Raw genomic sequence first — 20,856 nt, 5'->3', positions numbered from 1 at the left:
CATTTAAGCAGATGCCTCACTTTGTAAACCTCTGCGCTACATTATACCAGCGTCAGGTATAATGTATGCAGTGTAGGCAATAGACATAGAGCGCCGTACAGTAAGTACAGTGCATCCATGGTGTCGCAAGGAGGGCGCACTGAAAAGTGTTGCATTGCTGCTTTCAAGCAGCAATGCAACACTTTTCATAAATGAGGCCCTTGATCGATAAGCAATAACAAATGTAATCAATGGATACCTTGCATCTCTGTAGCTATTATCAATCAGGGTCCATAGCTTTTGAAATAAAGGAGTATTTTTACATGCTCCATTAAAGGATAGTTGGGCTCCATATCTTATAAATGTAACAGAAGACCACTAAGCCTGGATCGACAATACTTCGGTGGATTTCCAATTAGACTTGATGGATATAATGGTTATAGAAATCACGAGATTTAAACAGAAGATCAACATTGTAGGTATTACAATGACGACGGTTGGAGTTTAAACTGGGCTGGGAATCTAACAAGCTCAAGGAGCCCGTCAGCCAGTCGAAAAGGCGTCATAATCCTTTAAGAACGCCATTTCCGCAGTCGGACAATGATGGCACTTTCCAACAGCAGGTCCATGTCGGCCTTTCCGACAAGGAAATGCTGTTGGAAAGTTCCTCCGGGGGTCTCTTCCACCCTGGCCCTCCGCTTGTGGCCCTGGGGGGCACCTATGGTGGCCATCTTCACATCCCTGCACCGTGTAACAGGCACAGTGCAGGGATGTTTCAAAACTTCAATTTTTCAATCGAAACTTGTGCTATGTGTAGTTTTAGCCCCACGCACCAGCTCCCATTGGAAAATGGCATCCAAATCGACAACATATGGTCCTGTGCGTCAAATAAAATGATGCACTGGTGGTGCAAAGGACTTGTAAATAAGCCCCTCAGTCTTCAATTCTGTCTGTTCATGTTGATTTCCAATGCCTTAGTGCTAGCCTTTTTTCCAAAGACTCTCCATAAATACCATTTTTACATCTACTATCCAAATGTGTGTGATCAATAGTACATTTTAGGTCCACTGATGTTCAATGACAAATGGAAGATTGAATGTCAGCAAGTAATGGGAAAATATTTCAAAACGGCCTAGAGGAATGCATGACAGCAGAAAAGGCTGACCAATCAAGAGCTGACCAGTGCTGTAAAGCATGCCTGCCAAGTGCCACACATCACAGGTGAGACTAACGCTTATCAGTACTGATCCCGACATCACTGCGCTGAAATGATTTGTCATGCTTTCAGAGTTCCTCCTCGTCTCTCGGAGTTGCTTAAGGCTCTCTCGGAGCTCCAGTGGTATTCCCAGTATGTGCCATTAGCCTGCAGCTGCTGGTGCACAGACAGTGCCTCACTTTTGGGAGAAGGTGAGGTTGTCTTGGATATTTGACAGGTGTCATGACTCATTTGCTGGTGACTGGGTTTGGGGCATGGCCTATCCATCACTTCATTGCTGTACGTCACTGGCTGCAGTAAGCCATACGCATTTTACACCGCTTTGGTCTTGATGCAAATGACAAGCCTGGGCTCTGCCCTCTGGTTGGTTATTACAATTATTGGTTCCTTCATCGAGCCAACCTTCAATGTCATATAAGTGTCGCACTTGCAGAGGAGGTTTGTCAAGTTTACCCTATATATTCCCTAGATTCTTATCATACATGGAGCAACATTATATGCTGTTACATTTTTTTAAAAAGTGTTGTTTGTACAACGCACATCCTGAATTCACATATTAGAGGGTACTCTCATATGTGATAATGAAGAAAAAAGAGGCTTGATAAAATATGTGTTACGGATCAAACAGTTTTGATCAAGTGGGGAAGGTGGGTTTTATCCCAGGTTTTCTGGTGACACTAGATGGGTATCTCTTTGGTGTACACCTGAAGACCAGGCCCTTTTTAAGTTGTTAGGACTACCATCAAAGTGCTCCCTCCAAAAGTGGGGTTCAGCCGCCTGGCAACAGGAGCAGTGTCAGACGTAGGACTCAATGATGAAGCATGCCACACATCTGTGAGAGGGAGAGTCCTTTTAAAAAGCAAGGAGTACATTCCTGATTTTTGGTAGGACATATTTGGTATAATCCCTAGCAGTAAGCCTGCTGTCTGAATATGCACTATATCTCCTGGTTTATATCAATGGTCGAGACGGCTAGAGCTGCCGACCTTCATGCTGGAAACCAAGGTTCGAGCCTCGAGGTCTCGTCCACATCCTGTGATTCTGGGCAAATCACTTAATGTCCCCATGACTATCCAATTATTTTTTTTTTTTTATATGTGTCCTTGTGTAACGTAAAGCGCTCCAATACCTTCGGAACGAGTTTGCGCTACATAAATTTGGAAAGAAAAAAAAAGGTCAGTGTTTTGTCTTTCGTTCTTGGCACATAAATTTATAATGTGGGCGGCAGGCAGAAATCATTTGCAGGCTGGCTTCGTTTTGGATTCTGGGGTACAGGAGGACCTCAAGCTAAGCCAGAGCGAGGCACCTAGCTGGAGCAAGTGTCAGTGCCTTGCCACCTCTATACTGATGTAAGTCTAATTAATGTAGATTTCTGTAAGTCATGGAGCACTGCATGAGTCACTAACTCCTAGTTGTGTGCAGTATATGCATCTAGACTCAGTCTTGACATGGGCATGACTATACAAAGCTTGCGAGTGGGGCGGTGGTGGCGCGCATTGAGGAGGTATGCATATTGTGCCAATGATCTGCCAGCAGGTAGTGGTACAGAATAACCAACTGTGAATACAGGCCTTAGGAGGTAGGTGGGTTTCAGGAGGGTGCATTTCTGGGACTGCTGGTCCAAACCACATGGTTCGAGGCACATTGTCGGTGCCTGAGTGGTCCCGCTGGAGAGCAGGCCACTCCAACGGTGGAGGCACATTGTTTTCAGGGACCCAGAGGGGGATCAGGGGGCACGTTAGTGCCAGTGCCAGTTTCCTTGCCACAGCTGCACCGCAAGTATGAGCAGCTGCAACATGGGGGCAGTTTTGGTTGCAGGAGTCCCAGAGTGGGAGCTCACAGGCCAAGTTGGTGCCAGGCCCCATAATTACAGCTGCACCGCACCAGTGCGGGCAACTGCCACGTTGGGCACTTTTGTTTTGAAGAGTCCCAGTGGGGGACCCAGGAGGCACAGTAGTGCCAGCACCATTCTTTTCCTTTGGGGCATTTTTGAGATGAAGGAGTAAGATACACTCCTGCTCTGCCCCGCCCCAGCACTTTGCGCACTTTGGAGTTTTCTGCATTGGCAGCCAAGCCCTGACATTCTGGACAAAGGGCGTTTAGGGCTCAGGTGAAAGGCCAGATGGCCTGGGGTCATTGTGGGTGAGATTGGTAGAGCGCCAGGCTCTAAAAAGCTACATAATGTGTTTTATATTAATGTGATGGTGATTGCATAATGCGATTCATGTAAGGTATATCTCAAATGTGATCTATGCTCCCTAATTTCTGCCCCTAAATGTGATTTATGCTTAGGGGGTAATGGCATACTGTGTTTATGCTGGTGAGGCCTAGTGCGTAATGTGTTTATGCTAATGAGGTTTGGACCTAATGGGATTTATTGCCTAATGTCATGCTATGATATTTTTGGATGGTGTCTGATTGCTAATGTGATAGTGCTTAGGTCATTATGGTATCAGTAGTTACTGGTTGTGTTTTGCATTTACTTACCTGTTCTGACCGTGGCCCGATTGGCCTGGTCCTGTATATAATCCCCCGTGAATATTGCCTAGTGCCAGTTGGCACAATGTAAATGTGTGATTACATTTCTAATGCGTTTATGATAATACAAAGGCTATTTTTTATATAACCTTGTGTGGAGTTCCTTTTTGTGGTGTGCCTAGTTTGTTGCTGCTGTGTGCGTTGCGCAAACGCTTTACACATTGCCTCTGGGATAAGCCTGACTGCTCGTGCCAAGCTACCAAGGGCGTGAGCAGGGGTTATCTTCAGCATGTAACTCCCTTGCCCTGACTAGAGTGTTGTTTTTTGCCTGGCTTTGGCGCAAGCCTTAGCTAACCAGAAATTCCATTTCTTACACTCACTTACTGCAACTATGTCATCAGCCTCAAGTTCTGTGTCCTTGCTGTGAGAGGCTGTAAGAGGCCCCTTTACTACCCCCTCAGTAAAGAACTCAAGGTGCAGTCATCATCCCCAGTCTTGATTATTGTTTAATATCACAGTGCCATAACTGCTTACTGTACAACACCCTGCAAGAAAGGGTAGTTGGGTCAATCCGAGGTTGTTGCAGGAGTTTCAAGGCTTTTTGTAAGCTTCACATTGCCTAAAACAGGGTAATTTATGATACTTATTTGTTTGCTTAGACTTCATTGCTGAGTTTACTCATGTTAATGTGTCACTCAAAGTGACAAACATTTGGCAATACTGTGTCACTCATACGTACACTTAAGCCATGGAAATGTTGAACATAAGCAATTTGAAAACTTGACTGCTATCGTAAAGCCAGTGATCTAGATACTTTTTCAAGGAAAACATCAAATAAATGCGAAGAGACTCAGGGAAGAGCAGAACCTATCCACAATGACAGAAAGCTTGCTATTATTAATGGCCACAAATGATTGCAGATGGAAATGTGTACAGCTGGTGTGCATAAAACAAAACAGTATGCAAAAGAATATAACTGGACATATATAATGCAGTTTTAATTATTTACTTCAAGATTCCTATGGAGGTGTTGCCTGGCAGCTTTTGTCAGACCAAAAGGGTGGTAGGATTCTGCATCATCAAACAATCAGTCAAATGATACAGAATTTCACCTGAAAGTCCCCTCGGCTCCATGCACACAATGCTTTAAACACTGCCTGCACCTCCTTGAGCCTCCTTGAGGCTCAACCACACTAATGCCGAATGTCTGTTATTTGCTGTGAATAAAATGCAACCACAAATCCAGACTATGGTCAGTGACATGAACCGTGCTGGCTTCAACTTCCAACTTTGTCCCAATACCAAGTAACTTAACTTCACCCTGGACACACACCTCACCCCCAAGGGACACAAGGAGCAAGAAACCAAAGTTAGCCAGATCTCTCAACTAAATAGGGAGAATTTGTTCCTCCCATATAACAAGTTTAAAAGTGCTGTTGAAGCACTCATACTTTTAGAGCCAGGACACCATTGGGATGGAGGCAACAAAGTGTAAAAAGAAAAAAAGGCAACTGGCCTTCTCTGTGTTCCCAGAATCTGGAAGAACATATATGTATCCATCAGAGCCTCCTCAACCCTGTTCCACTTTAGGAAAGAGCTGAAGATGCATCTCTTTAAAGAACACTACATTATCATGCAGTAAAATTCAACTTATGCTCCAAGAACCCAATACCACCTCCACTAGCTTGTTCTTTGCCTATTAGCTTCACACACTGCTCATTGATATTTGGACTTGAAAAAGCAGTACATGTGATTGTCAGGCCACTTTAGGGTGGTCATCATAAACCTTCCTATTAGAAAAAAGGCTGCAGAATACGTCTGGCATATTCTTCAGGCCTGATCCTAAAGCGTATTGCCCTCAGAGCATTTTCAGTCACAAATTCAATGAACTATCTGACTCTCACTGAAATACAATATAACAAAAGTTCACCTTAATTATACAAATCTCTATCATTGGTGTATGGGGCTGGGTCCATGCCAGATTTTCAGGATATCCTCAGGCAATATGTGTTCATAGAAAAAATATTAATGTAATTCAGTTTCACAGTCTGTGTTTCGCCTATAAATCTGGCATGGGGTGATCCTCTTGGAACCTCTGTTGCAGATAATCTTGTAGGATAATGGAAAGAGAAATGGCTTGCAGACACAGAGGACAGGAGATCAAGGAGAATAGATATGTTACATAGTGATGGTAATCAAGGACAACATCCAGCCCAACCCATTTCACACTAGCAGTAACACAGTTGACACCACCTGATTTCCATTTCTCTGTTTATCAATGTAAAGTAACTCAGTATCACTGTACATCTGCTTTGAACATATTGTAAAGTAAGTCTGAGGATATGGAAATAAAAATGGAGTAGTATTAACAAACAGTCAAGTCTGCCATACTTAAACATTTCATTGCTATAGGACTAGAAATAATTCAAAATGGTGACCACTTTTGAGAGTTCATGTTGGTATTTTCTCTCCCAGATGACAGAGTGGTGCAGTATGCTTTCAAAGGGTGTGCCTCAAAAGGTGCCTGTGATCTCAGGCTGGAAGGATTAAGAGGAACCCGACCGGATGGATTATACACCTTGAGATGCCACCATGACCATCGTTAGATATTGACCACTCTCCCAACAATATACACGGTTCCAAACATCAGGCTTTGGTGCTTTTGTGAGACACAAGTTTATTTTTGAAATTGTTGCTGTAGATGTATTACCTGTGCTTGTATTAGTGACAAATAAGAAAGTAAACCTTTATTTCCCCACAGTTTGAGTCCTTGAGCTTGTTTCTTTATCACGTTTTATATTTAATGTTCGTCTTTAGAATGTTATTGCATTTAATCAGGTAGGCAATCAAAAGACAATGATAATAGGGCATTTCAAAATAATGATGCACACTTGTCTTAAATTCCTGAAGGCACTTTGTGGTTGGCTGATACAATGACCAACCTCGGCTGGGCATTCAGGTGTTCTTGTATTTCCCTGGTCACCTCAAGGCTGTGGGCTGCCTTTTGGATGGGTGTGCTACCATGGTGCAGCCCTGTAAAAGTTCCACAGTCCTTATATACCGTCCCCAGATCCTAAAAGAAATTTGATAAACTCTTTGACCACTTCAGCCGATCATTCATAAACCTTACCTTGTGATTCTTGGAGATTTTAATTTTCATTTGAATGTCAAAAACAAATGCAAACTCACATTAGGTGATACAATGATCTCTTTGTGTTTTAACCAACATATTGATTTTCCTACCCATACTGCCAGTCAGAACTTAGACACCAATTTGAATTTTTACTATTATTACAACATTGCCTATTTAGAACAAAAAGTCTCTTAAACAGTATACACAACAGTTCATAGTCAAATACTTCTAGACAGCACAGCAACTTTTAAAATCATTTAAAACTAAGAACAATCTTTAAAGAAGCACAGGAAACATCTATAAACTGCATGGAGAATTCAAGGGACCCGATTCACAAAAGTAATCCGAGACAAAATCTTATCTTTACAACTTTTGGTGTTCACAAAGGGCATTTAGGAGCAGTAAAGTTAGGATTCCTAACTTTACTACTCGTAAATGGCTTTTGTGAATATCAAAAGTCATAAAGTTAGGCTTTTGTCTCAGATTATTTTTGTGAATCGGGCCCAACATTCACTGCAGACATCTTATGTGATATTGTACTTAAAAAGAATTGTTTTTTAAATCCGATGTTGTAATGCTAAAAACGTAGGCAATCTATAACAATTTGAACATTAGTGCAATACCTTTTTTAAAGCTCAATTTCAGATAGTGTTCGGGTTTCTTAAAGCCTTTAAACCTGGTGAATGTGAATAAACAAGATGTAACCCTACACTGAACTTTAAAATTGTCCTGTACATGTGTTGTTATGGAAGTGAGCATAAGTATGTGAATGTAAAGTGTTTCTCCCATAATTATTTCAAGTGAATAGTTGAGTCCTGGACCATTAGCTAGTGAAGCCTCAAATGCCAACACCGTCTGTTCTGTTTTTAGAAAGTGCTAAGGGGAAGGCTAAGTTATCATCTTTAATCGTGGATTGGGTTGCCAAAGAAGCCAGAAGTTTTCTTAACTTTTTTTCCCATCTAAGCTCAATTGAGATGATTCCATCTTTATACAAGCATGCCACTTTTGACTGTTCAGATTAAATCATTTTTTTTCAAAATCTGAGGGTATGAACGAGCACTAATGTAGTCCATGACCGAAGATCAGTTTTGATTCAAATAACTTGTACCATTGAGCATTTGTGTCATGATAACACATTTTTCACACAACTTCCTTCCACTTTTTCCCTATTTACATTTCCACTCCTGCCCACTATCGCCACGCCCTATTAAAAACCATCAACTACGACAAAACAAATGTAATGAGGATTCATCCAAGAAAGAACCTCCAAGTTCCGCTGGCACCTGGGTAACTCAACAATTGAAGTAGTTGACCAATACAAATACTTAGGAGTGATAATAGACAATAAAGGCACATTCAACTCACAAAAAGATGTCATTAAAAGAAGAGGCAACTCTATCACGGTAGCAATAAAATCCATCAAACATATAATGACCAGCCCAAATCTTACTCCACTTTTACAAGTCTGGCAAGCTAAGCTCATTCCGGCAATCACTTATGGGAGCGAGTGCCTGAGGGGAAGAGATGCAGCCATACTAGACAGCACTGTCTCAAGAGTGCCCAGAATGATTTTCAATCTATCTAAGTATGTTTCGCCGGCCCAAATAAGGTTGGAATTTGTCCTACAAAGCCAAGAAATAGCCCGCAAAGTTGTTTACGCCAAGACCGGTACGGGATCAAAAGGGCTGAAGCAGGAATACTGAATTTTTACCTATGGAACGAAATACATCGAATGAGGGACAGTGCAGCCATGAACTATCTGACAGCATCAAAAGAGCATCTGGGTCTGGAGGAACTTTGGGCGGCCTCAGGGACTTACTATTGCTTTAAACACATCGTAAATTAGACAGCGAAAAAACTGGTAGAAAACAAGGCAGCACTCACAGAAAGAACCCACAGATGGTTTGTTGTGCAAAGCTTTGTCAAGTACTCTCCACAATCCTACCTAGGCATAGGTTTCAACAGGATAAAGATAGAAAAATATCTTCATCGCCATCATTGCTGCACCTTCCCCCTTGGAAATGATCGCCGGGCCAGTCAACATGTTGTTTATGTAAGGAAGCCAATGAAAGTATATTACACCTTTTGTGCATCTGCAGAGAACTACAAGCTGAACGACGTCCATTACTGAAGCCATTCTTTGTAAGCAAGGGGATAAGAACCTGCAGACAAACAGTGATGGAATGCCTCGGAGGTGGGAACGTTCAGCTGGCATGCCGCTTCGTGTAATTTATGGAAGCGGCTGGGGAGAAACTCGGTTGATAAACCAACGGTGTGCTCTATCACTGCAGCAAAAAGGTTTTGTTTAAGTGTCATTTCACAGCAAACAACACATATTTAGGTTGTCCTTCACCCAGACGACATATGCCCCAGCATAGCAGTCAACAGCAACCTACTACTGCCGCTGTTAATATAGCTACTGTTCTATTGCACATTTACCCCTCCACTGAGAACTGAGTATCTATTTTATCAAATTTTAATCTTCTAGATTTTTACTTTCCATCCTAAAAATGCTCAGGAACTGAAAGAGAACAGTATTAGCAAATCACTTGGCAATCCATCAATATACTGAGAAGTTAAACCCCTTATCAATGTACTGTATTAGACAACAATTATGGATAATTGCATCATTGAAGTTAGTAGAATGCACGGATGTTTTATGAAATGTTATTTAATAATTAGTCTTAAACCATGAACTCTGCTGCTGTAACTTTTGTTCCTTTTTTTAATGAGAAATTGTAAAGGTTTTAATTGACCGGACAATCAACTATTACTTACTTACTTACATTACATATAGAAAGATTTGGAAAATGTCAGTTTAATGTTACAATGTTGTAAAGCAAATGGAAGAAAATTTGAAACAAAAATTACAAATTTTAAAGAAAGTCAAATTTCTGTTTCAGGAAGAACTTATACAACAGTGGCTATTATTTTCCATGATGGTGTAACAAATGATTGACACATTGCACAGATGCCCACTTGGAATTCAAACTTATATTGCCTTCTCAATTACCAAATTCTTATGTTATTTCTTCAACCAAAATTTTGAGAACATCATTTGGCCTATTGGGGAAAATGTCAACAGAAAATATAAAGCAATGCAATCTATTAGTGTTTATAATTAGTGTTTTGATTATTATTTTGCCTAAAAGATATTATATTTAGTAAACTGTGTTTAAAAGCAAATAGTTGATATATTTGTTGTCAATATTGTATCAGATGTAAATAAGATTGTACAATCATTGAAATGTAATAGAGTGCCGCTCGCAGCCGCTTTCCTTGCTGCAACTGTTTGCTGTTTTTCCAGGACCCTGTGATCCTTTGAGGACCGTGAGGACTGGGAGGATTGGAGCTGCTGAAGCCTCTACATCGCGGCAGCTACCCAGCGGGACTGCAAGGACCAGCAGGCTTAGCTGTAAGCATTGGCCGCAGCTGGGTCCTCTTCCCGCCCCCTCCTCCTGCTATATAGTCCCGCCTAGGCACGCGCCATGCGGGACGCGCGCGGGCGAAGCCCGGGCAAAGGGCGGGCCCTCTGTGGCCCTCAGAGGCACGAAGAGACCGGACTGGGCCCATACTTTAATACATTGATTAGGACTACCTGGGTATTTATCCTGTTCGTTCATTGTTATGGCCGCGAATTCGGACAAACACCTACCTGTAAATGTAGGGGGTATTAACAAGGGAACATTAGATGATTACTTCACTAGGGTTTCTTCAGACATCGAAAGAGAGAGTGTACTGGCTGAGCGTAGGGCTGAGCAGCGTCGCTCTATTGAATGTATGAAAAATAGATCCTCTCTGGACTTCTTGAACCAAATTATTCCTTCTGATGCAAGCTCCCTCACTGGAACTCAGGATTCCTTATCCACGGATAGCACTCCCATACACTTACGAGACATGCCCCCTCGACCTGATATTTTCAACAGTTCGTACACAAATAATACTATATCTCTCTCCAGCAATTCTATCATAGGAATTGATATGATTGCCGAATCCCTTCTACCAGCGGTTAAGATCATTAAAAAGAAGGTTGGGAAAGTAGCTACGCCTAAAGCTCATGGGCCACCTCCAATTAAAAGAAGAAAGAGGGTAGGTGACCCACAAAGAAGCAAGATTAACCATTCTGATTTTGGTAAAACGTCAAGGGCTACTGTAACTATTGTACCTACGTCACAGTCCAGTGTAACAACTATTTCAACCCCAGCGGTTCCCACGGAAATAGCTTCAATCTCAAAAGTCCCCGCATTGGCTGCATTTCTTTCATCTGCCCCAGTTACCCATCTACACTGTCCGCCTAAGAAAGTACTGCCCGCTGCCCCTCTTGAGAGTATTGAACGATTAATAAGGTCATTCGTACTACCTATAATAGAGAGGTTAAAAAAGATGGAGCAGCGGTTGGGGAATCTAGAACTGGCCATTAGTAATAATGCGGGGGTACTCAAGGACCTTGTAAATTTAGTGCCCCCCAATGCAGCCCCAGTGTTACCTCCTACCCCTGTTACCCATAAGGGTATAAACAAAATTAGTAAGTCCATTACCAGTAGACAACATAGGGCTATATCCCCCAAATTAGTTCAACAACCAGTACAGCATGATCCTGGTGAAGCCCCTAAGGGAGGGAAACAATCTCTTATAGGAAATATGCAAGATGAGAGGGGAAGCACTAGCCCAGTTAGGACAGAGGATCACAAGAGACGCCAAGTTGAATTACCCCTCACGGGAGTCCCGGCATTAGAAAAGGGTAGGAGGGAAGGGTTCTTTCAGCTAAAAAATAAAACTATACACTGGCTTAGCCAAAACAGACCTCTTCCCTTCAACATTAATGGTGAGATCCTGCATGTCCGACGACTCCCTTGGTTGGGACATGGAGCGAAAGATATTGAGGGGGATCTAATTGTTATTAACTTTAGAGATCCTAGAGCCGTTAATTATATCTTAAATTGTACTTCAGGGAAAATTGGCATTTCTATTGTGCCTTGTGAACTAACATATTTTTATCCAAGATCTCTAGCGACCCCTATGATGTACCCCGGGGTTATAGCTCGACCGCAGACAAAACTGCCTGTACCACCCATACCTTTTAACAACCGGTATATGAAGTGCGCACCTAACCCTATGGCTATTGAAAATGCATCTGGATGGGATACTGTACCTTCTAGGAGCTATAGAAATGGAACTAGGAGGACAGATTATCGGTTACCATTCACCCCGCTGGAAGTCACAAATAGATTTGATGCCCTTTCAGGCTTTGATGATTGTGATTGGCAGGGGGGGGGTCTCCTAATGACATGCCATTTACCATTGAGAACCAGGCTGTGAATGCCAAGCCAACCCCTCCCGTGCAAATTCTGTTACCAGAACAAACTATTCACCCCGTAATTGCCCCTATTCCTATTGACCGACATTTATTGAATTGTGATTTTGAGCCGGTCACAGAAATTAGTCCTTTTGTGATTAATGATGTCCTTGGTTCCATGGACTATGACTTAACTAGGCGAGATTTGCCGACTGCCCATGTTAAAATCCTCTCATGGAATGTGGCGGGTCTTAAGAGTAAACTGCCCATTCCTGAGTGGGGCTCTTTTATGGCCCTACACGACATCTGTATATTGCAGGAAACTTGGGCATTAAAAGGAAGCATAGCCCAGGGATTTGCTACGTACGACATCTTGGCAAGTAAGGGCGAGAAGGGCAGACCCCTGGGGGGATTGTCTATATGGGTTGGCACGCACTTAGGAGCCAAGGCATTGAAAATTCCAACCAATTCACTGGATGTTCAGTGCATATTGCTGACTATACCAAAAGGGCCAAACATTGCCCTGATTAATGTATACTCAAGGCCAGTTAGGCGGGGCCTTGAGTCAGAGGTCATTGAAACTTTGTTGACCCTCATCCAGTCAATGGACCCCTCTACTGTGTTAATACTGGGAGGCGATTTTAATTGTCATTTCGAGCCACTCATGGATACGAATTTGGGCGACCTGGATGATGTTGATTCACTGTGGGCCATTCCTGAGACATTGACTACTCGGGTCAAGGCATGGACCCCTTTAGTTTTGCAACTGCAGTCATTTGCGCTAACAACCTCATTACAAGCATGCAATGGGAGGGTGGAGCCTGATAGACCAGGGAAAGCCACATTTAACCGATTAAACCAGTCTTCAATAATCGATTATATTTTTATAGAGGCCAGGCATTGGGATAGGCGGTATGAGTTCAGGGTCATTGAAAGATTTGACAGTGACCATAACGCCCTGGTACTCTCACTCAAGATGGGGAGTTTTGGGCTGAAATGTCAAACCCCGGATGATCACTGTCACTGTGCCTTTAATTATTACAAACTGTAGGCGTAGGGTCAAATGGCCAGACCTTCAGATGTCCGTTAGCAAACTTGCCGTATTATATGAGACTACCATTCCATTCATTGAAGAGATGGGGAAATTTGGCCACCTAGGCAGGGCATCTGAAATACATAACCAATTGGTCACAGCACTTAAAGATATTCTCTACCCTGAGAGAAGGGCAAATCAGCCACGGATCACAACTTTTCAGTGGTACAATGCCTCTTGTCGGAATGCCAAAAAGGCCCTTTTTAGAGCTTTAAAAATTAATAACAGGGAGGCCATTAAGGTTCACCGTGCTGTGTATAAAAAGGCAATTCGCGATGCAAAAAAGGAATGGGAGGCTACCAAATGGGAGAATTTGGGATCTGCACTAAGCAACAAAAATTCCAAATTATTCTGGTCGATAGTTGCATCTGGATTTAGTGGGCATATCCCCGCACTCGCCCCCAACATTGCCCCTTCTATCTGGGAAAGCCATTTTTGTGCTCTTTATGGCATTTCTAAGTCTGGTGGTATGCCTGATAACTTCACTGAACTCTAGCAACCCCAGTGTTAGTGGGGCTGAAGAGCAGGGTTGGTTAATTGCTGCCCGTTCACGCCTTGCCCCAGATGAATTTTTTACCTTGACCGAGGTAGAGACAGTGTTAGGAAATTTGCTCCCAAATAAGGCTCCAGGTTTGGACAAACTGCCAGGGGACTTGTTTGGGACGCACCCAAAAATCTGGGCCCCTTATCTGGTTGTTTTGTCCCTTGCTCACTTTGCCACTGGATTCAAGCAAGCCTGGCTGAAGACGGCTGAAATGCCAGAAACCTTGTTTCCGGTCCAGGGAAGACATGGCTTGGCAGTTCGGGCTGGACTGATCCCATGAGGCACAGGGTCAGACTGATTTGCATATGGCCATGTCTGAACTGCGGTGGCAGAGTGGGCTAAAGAACGGTGATGGATTAAACCCAGATCAGTTGACTGGGGGTGAGTGCTTGCAATGTTCAACACTCCGTCCATCATTTCCTTTGGTTTTTGCTTTGTCCGCCATAAGTTGGCAGGGTATGCTCAGACGTGAGTCCCTTGCTCACTTTGCCACTGGATTCAAGCAAGCCTGGCTGAAGACGGCTGAAATGCCAGAAACCGGTCCTAGGAAGCTTGTTTCTGGTCCAGGGAAGAAATGGCTTGGCAGTTCGGGCTGGACTGTTCCCATGAGGCACAGGGTCAGACTGATTTGCATATGGCCATGTCTGAACTGGGGTGGCAGAGTGGGCTAAAGAACGGTGATGGATTAAACCCAGATCAGTTGACTGGGGGTGAGTGCTTGCAATGTTCAACACTCCGTCCATCATTTCCTTTGGTTTTTGCTTTGTCCGCCATAAGTTGGCAGGGTATGCTCAGACGTGAGTCCCTTGCTCACTCTGCCACTGGATTCAAGCAAGCCTGGCTGAAGACGGCTGAAATGCCAGAAACCGGTCCTAGGAAGCTTGTTTCCGGTCCAGGGAAGACATGGCTTGGCAGTTCGGGCTGGACTGTTCCCATGAGGCACAGGGTCAGACTGATTTGCATTTGGCCATGTCTGAACTGGGGTGGCAGAGTGGGCTAAAGAACGGTGATGGATTAAACCCAGATCAGTTGACTGGGGATGAGTGCTTGCAATGTTCAACACTCCGTCCATCATTTCCTTTGGTTTTTGGTCTGTCTGGATTCTTCTGCCGTGGTTGGATCCTCCCGAAGGCTCATAAAGAGAGGAAATAATGAGCTGTCAGTTTTATGTTCATCCAACTATGTAGGCGTTAATCTATCCGTCACTAACCCTGGGCATAGTTCGCGTAGCCGCGCTTCGCGCGGCTTCGCGAACATGTACTTGCACTACGCGACCTTCGCGTAGCTTCGCGAGCTTGCGTAGTTGCTTGGTGCGCCCGTTCGCGATGGCTTTTTCTTGTTCGGGAGCATGGTGAGCGTGTTCGGGGAGCTGTTTGCATGCTCGGGGGATATATCTCGCGATCTTACCCATGCGGTCGCCAACGGGCGCGGCCATCTTGTTTTTCTATTGTCCCGCCCGCTCGCGATGCCTTATTTCCTGTTCCGGGTCGCGGATAGCGTGTTCGCGATGTGCATTGACGTGTTCGGGAGCGCATTTGACTTGTTTGCGATGAATAGTACATGTTCGCAAGAAATATCGCGCAAACTTACCCACGCGGTCGCGAATGGGCGTGGCCATCTTGTTTTTCACTCTATTCTATGGTTCTGGGTCTACTTTTGTATCCTCCCTTTATCTGTTCAATCCTTTGTCTTTAAAACATTTATTCTGACTTTTTTTAGTTATTATCTATCTCTCTCTTTGCCTAAGTTTATATTTTGCATTTTATTTCTACTTTTACTTTTACTGTGTTTTTGTTACTTTTATAAAATTCTTTCTATCTTCTTCCCCCTAACTTTTTTTTCCCCGTCTAACTTTTCTTTTCCGCCTCCCACCCACCCCAGAACCATGGCCAAGGGCAGACCGTGTGGTAAGGGCAAGGGACCTGCAGGAGCAGAGAAGGGCCACCTGCCTTGCGGCAGAATGCGTTCTGCAGGGGTGCAGGCCCGGCAACTGTTTGGGGAGGAGGAGGTGGCCGCCCTTGGTTTTTTCATCCAGCGCCACCTCCCCTTGACCTTGGCAGCAGGCGGCAGGCCCGGCTCCGGGTACGCTACCCAGGAGCAGCACCATCGGTGGGCGAAGGTGCGCCAGGCCGTGTTCCGGTGCTCTGGGGTCCGGCGCACCCACAATGAACAAGCCCACTGAGGTTCCGTGTGGGACGGAACGACACTTTTGAGTGGTGACGAATATGGATGAGTTAGGTATCTACGAACCGCAAATGACGAGTATAGTGGGTGTACGCAGTTTCGCTACGCAACTACGTATGGTTCGTCTTATTTTTGGGTTTGTTCATCTGAACCCTCGGGTTCCATTTTAGATACGGCATCCATTTTGTTTCTTGCCCTCAAGTAGCCAGCGAACGGACTTTGTCCTCTTCGTGACCCTGGGACTCCCAAGCTTACACGAGGGACACGTGTTTCTTTGAGTATGACTTTTATGACGAGGGAAATGACACGACGAAGGCAGATGGCCCCGCTCAAGGCTCATCTTGCCGTGCCGGTCTATTGTTTCAGTCATGCATACATTAGACACGGTGTCTCTGATCCCGTTATCAAGTTTCCTTTATTGCCCCCGACACTCTTCTTTAACCTGTTGTGCATCCTTGTCCTTTCTTTGCATCTGTTCTTGCCCCTTCTCCTAATGTGTTTATGATCAGGATGGAATGTGTTTATTGCAGAGAAGATATGTTTTTACAGTTGGGAACTGGCAATACTGTTGTAATTATGTTCCGGCCTCCTGAAACATGAACGCGACCCTTTTGAAGTTTACTGTGGGAACTGAGTTGTAATCTTTGTTCACTATACTGTTCTATGGGAAAAACGTGTATAAAAGGAGCGATCCACTTTTGCAAATTGAAGCAGTCTCCGAGAACCTACACACTGTGTACTTCTTGTGACCTCTGTATCCCTGCAGTAAATAAACGCTGATCTCTGACGTCGCTGGAAGTGTCCCGTGTCTCTGTGTTTGGTACGCCAGAACAGGTAACCCACGAAGGTTTCAGGTGTTGTTCCCTGGCACCGCTGGGTCTTAGAAAAACCCAGTCCTTCAGTTGGCGCCCAACGTGGGGCTCGATCAACGGTACCGGTCCAAAGCCTGACGATCGTGAGGAACTTCGTGTGAAATCTCCGAGGGAAGGTGCACCCCGCTTCATCGATCCAGTTGTCGAAATAAGTGGCCCGACGTCTTTTCCCGCGAAGATCCCCGCCTCCTGACGGCTGCGACGGACTGATGCCCTGACTGTCGACCTGTTTTGGCGCCTGGCGTAGTCCTTTGTACGGCGAGACGATAGACGGGCCTTCCTGGTGACGCCATTGTTCTTTCAGTTAAGTATTTGTGGGTCGCTCCCAGTGTTCCTTTGTTGTTTGCATGGTACCATAGCATTCGTGGTTCTTAGTTGTTGGGTTTTATTTGACGATTGCAATTGCCAAAAACCGAGGGTCTCGCAAATTTTTTTTTTTTGCGAGGATATCATACATTCGATAGCCCTTGAAGTTTGTAAACTCGGTTAGTGTGCGCGATGCCTAGCCGTAGTACTTTGTTTGGGTTTCTCAAATGTTGCAGAATGGATTCCCGGCTGGAGGATTCATGTCCGATACCTCCGGTTGGAACTCCAATTTACGAGCTCTATAGTCGCCATGGTGTGGGTCCTATCGTGTATAATGAATATTGGGTCCGCTACACTAAAAATGATGGCGTTCTTAGTTGGCCATCTCATGGTAGTTTCGAAACTTTTAGATAATTTGGAAGCTAAACTGTTTAAAAAGAAGGTTAGGCCGGCCATGTTTGATTCCTTCCGGTTATGGCGGAAAGAGGCCAAGCAGAAAGAAATCAAACAGAGTAAGAAAAATAAAAGAGAAGGTGTTATTGCGGTGATGCAAGATGCTGAACAGTATCAGCGAGACAAAAATGAGAAAGAGCAGGAAGTTAGTGCTCGACTTCATCATATGGCGGTGGATAAATGTTATCCGGTGCTACCGTCTAATGTCGATAAGTTGGGAGAAGAACCGATAGAGGATTCGCTATTGTCTTATCTGTTAAAATCACCACCTCCCTATGCTCCCGATACTCTGGGTCCTGTGATTCTACCTCTTCCTCCACCTGCTGTTTTGGCGGCCGCTGGTCAGCCCGCCGTTCCTCCCGCTCTCCCGAATCCCCTTGTGCCGCAGATACCGGCTTCTCTTCCTACTGCGCCTTTTCAAGTCCCTCCTCAGTCTGTCGTTCCCACTACTCCTGGTGCCGCGTCTACTTCTACTGCCTCCACCCCTACTGTTGCTGCGCCTGCATCTTCTTCCTCTTCTCCTTCTGTTCGTAGTCGTCTTCTGACTGCTGTTGCTACTCTTTATTCCCCGCTTTTTGGGCCAATACTCGGCTCGACTCTTTCAGATGCCGCTCAGAGGCGCAGTCAGCTTCCTGATGATAGGGAACGTGAATCGCTGGTAAAAATGGCACGTAAATGGATTCGTAATCCTGTTAAATACCCTTCGCGTGTAGTGTTTGAAACATTTTCTCAGTTTAATGCGCCCACTCAACGATTCGTGTTTGAGGAATTGTGTAAATCGTTGAAGGAGGAGTGGGATCATGATGTGGTAGGTAATGTACCGTCTGAGGTTTCTGAGCTCCAGCATCAGTTTACAACTGGTGTGATCGTAGGTGACAAGGTTCGAGAAGCTCTAGAACGTTTGTTATCATTTCGATGTACAGTGCAACCTCGAGCATTGTTTAAGGAAGAGACTGCAGCGTGGATGGCACAACCTGGTCAATATCCGATGCGGGAAGTTCCCCCAGTATGGATGCCAGGTGATCCTAATGCTAACCCTGCTGTCCCAGGCCGTTTTCAGAGTGTGTGGATACACCTCCCTTGGAAACGATCGGAAGTCTTACAGGTGAAGCAAACTTTGCCTGATCCCCGTAAAAATCCAGCAGGTTATTATAAGGAGCTGTCCCAATTGGTGGATGCTACTGTTATGAACCTTGCTGATATTGACATGTTGTTTGGCAATGTAGTGCCTCAGCCGATTTGGGCGAAAATTCGTCACGAGAATCACGCGGCCGAGTTAGGCGGTGATTGGGCTGCCCTTACAGCGGCAGACGCTCAGCAAGTTGGTGGGGCTAAGCCTGAGCAGCTTATTGTGGAACTGCCCCAGAGGATAATTACCCTTATGAAAACGCTTATGCCGGCGATGCGCGTCAATTGGGACAAGTTGTCCGCGTGCAAGCAAAAGAGGGATGAAAGCGTTTCCGATTTCTTTACGAGATTCGAGGAAGCATTTGTCGATCATAGTGGCCAGGACATGGGTTCAGAAGGTGGTCAGCGGCTGTTTGTTGATAAGTTTGTATCGAACTTGTTGCCCGAACTTAGCAATAAGTTGAAAAATTCTGAGAGTTCGTGGGCTGTTTCTACCACTGCTCAAATATTGGCTACGGCCCAATATTACGAAAATAGGGAAAAGGAGGAAAGTGAACGTGCAGATAAGAAAACAAAGGATCTTAAAACTAAGGTCTTATTGCAGCAAGCGTATCCTCCGCGCTCAAATTTCAATGATTCGCAACAGCCAAATAGATCGCAATCACAGTTCTCTAGATCGCAGACGCGAAATGACTCTCCCGCACCCCGTTTTGTGTTGGGATATAATCAATGTGCGTATTGTCGAGGGGAGGGCCATCTGAAGTTTAATTGTCCGGTTCTCCGTGATAGGAATAATGGTGTGTCAGCTCGAGGAGGTCGTGGTGGTCCTCAACAAGCTTCACGTGGTAGAGGTCGTGGAGTTACTCAGAATCAGGCCGAGCGTTTTGCCACTTCCTCAGACTCGCAGAATTGTTTCGATCGACGTGAACAATCGTCCGGTAGATCTGCACAGTATCATGTGGATGACTATTACGTCGAGCGTGATGTTGATACGGATGGCATCTACTAGGACAGCCATAGACAAAGGAAGGGAGAAGTATCAGTTCCGGTTGATCAGAGAGGGCCTTATGTTGCAGTAGCCACATTGGGCGTCGTTGAGCCTTTTCTGTTGGACACTGGTGCAGCAAAAAGTTCCATTATGCATTCGAAACTCCCTGGCGCGCCTTTGTCTGGCTTAACGAATGTTTCCGTTGGATTCTCTGGCGCCCCCGTTAGCAATCCAGTTTCTAGCCCCTTGCCCCTTACGATTGGGTCTCATGAGTTAGAAGCTCCTTTGATTTTGACTACTGGTTGTGGTGAGAATCTTTTGGGTTTGGATTTGTTGAAGAGGTTACATGCGACTTTGTACTGCTCTCCTACGGGTGTGGAGCTTACATTGGGTGAGAATGTGATTTCCCCTATGTATCTCTCGATCGATAAGCTCCCACCGGAATTGAGTTCTCTTCCGGTTTCTTTGTGGGCGACAGGTCCCAATGATGTGGGCCTGCTGGATATCCCACCTTATGTTGTTCAATTGAAAGTTGATGCGCGCTTACCACGCATACCCCAGTATCGTATTTCCCTTGATGGTGAACGGGCACTATTAGCGATCATTTATGATCTGATCGGTAAAGATGTTATCGAGGAGACACGAGGTAACGTGTGTAATAGTCCCGTGTTGCCTATTTTGAAACGAACTGATCCGTCCAAGCCTCCCGTGTACCGTCTAGTTATTGACTTACGGGAAGTAAATAAAATTGTTGTCCCGCAGTTTCCTGTGGTTCCAGACATTACAGCTTTACTGACTCTGATTCCAGCCTCTGCATCATGGTTCTCGGTGATCGATCTGAAGAATGCGTTCTTTAGCATTCCGATTGCTGAGGAAAGTCGTGATTTGTTCGGATTTTCGTTAGGAGGTCGCAGTTTCCGGTTCAAACGCGCACCTCAAGGCTATTGTGAGAGCCCATCGATATACAGCCAAGCTCTTAAAAGTCAACTAGATGCATTTGTGCTGCCGACTGGTGCGGCTTTGATTCAGTACGTTGACGATCTGTTGGTAGCTGCAGATACTGAACAAATTTGCAAGACTGCTACTGTGTCACTATTACAGCATCTCTGTGACTTACACCACAAAGTGTCACCTTCTAAATTGCAATATTGTTGTCAAGAAGTTACCTACTTAGGTCACTTATTGT

General features: G+C 44.7%; 1 protein-coding gene across 3 annotated transcripts in view; it reads left to right on the top strand.

Moving 5' to 3' along the window:
• Positions 1–6,432, top strand: part of LOC146808895 (uncharacterized) — a 403,463-nt gene extending 397,031 nt beyond the window's left edge. For 2 of the 3 annotated variants that reach the window (XM_085614249.1, XM_085614250.1), the window contains one exon: positions 6,149–6,432. In XM_085614249.1, coding sequence (XP_085470375.1) covers positions 6,149–6,279 — 131 coding nt within the window. In that variant the 3' untranslated portion in view covers positions 6,280–6,432. The remainder of the gene's footprint in view (positions 1–6,148) is intronic. The other variant, XM_085614251.1, reaches the window with a different exon arrangement.
• The last annotated feature ends 14,424 nt before the right edge of the window (positions 6,433–20,856 follow it).

This window comes from Triturus cristatus, chromosome 7 (assembly GCF_964204655.1).
Source record: "Triturus cristatus chromosome 7, aTriCri1.1, whole genome shotgun sequence".
Lineage (NCBI taxonomy): Eukaryota > Metazoa > Chordata > Amphibia > Caudata > Salamandridae > Triturus > Triturus cristatus.
This window is presented reverse-complemented; position numbering and strand designations above follow the sequence as displayed.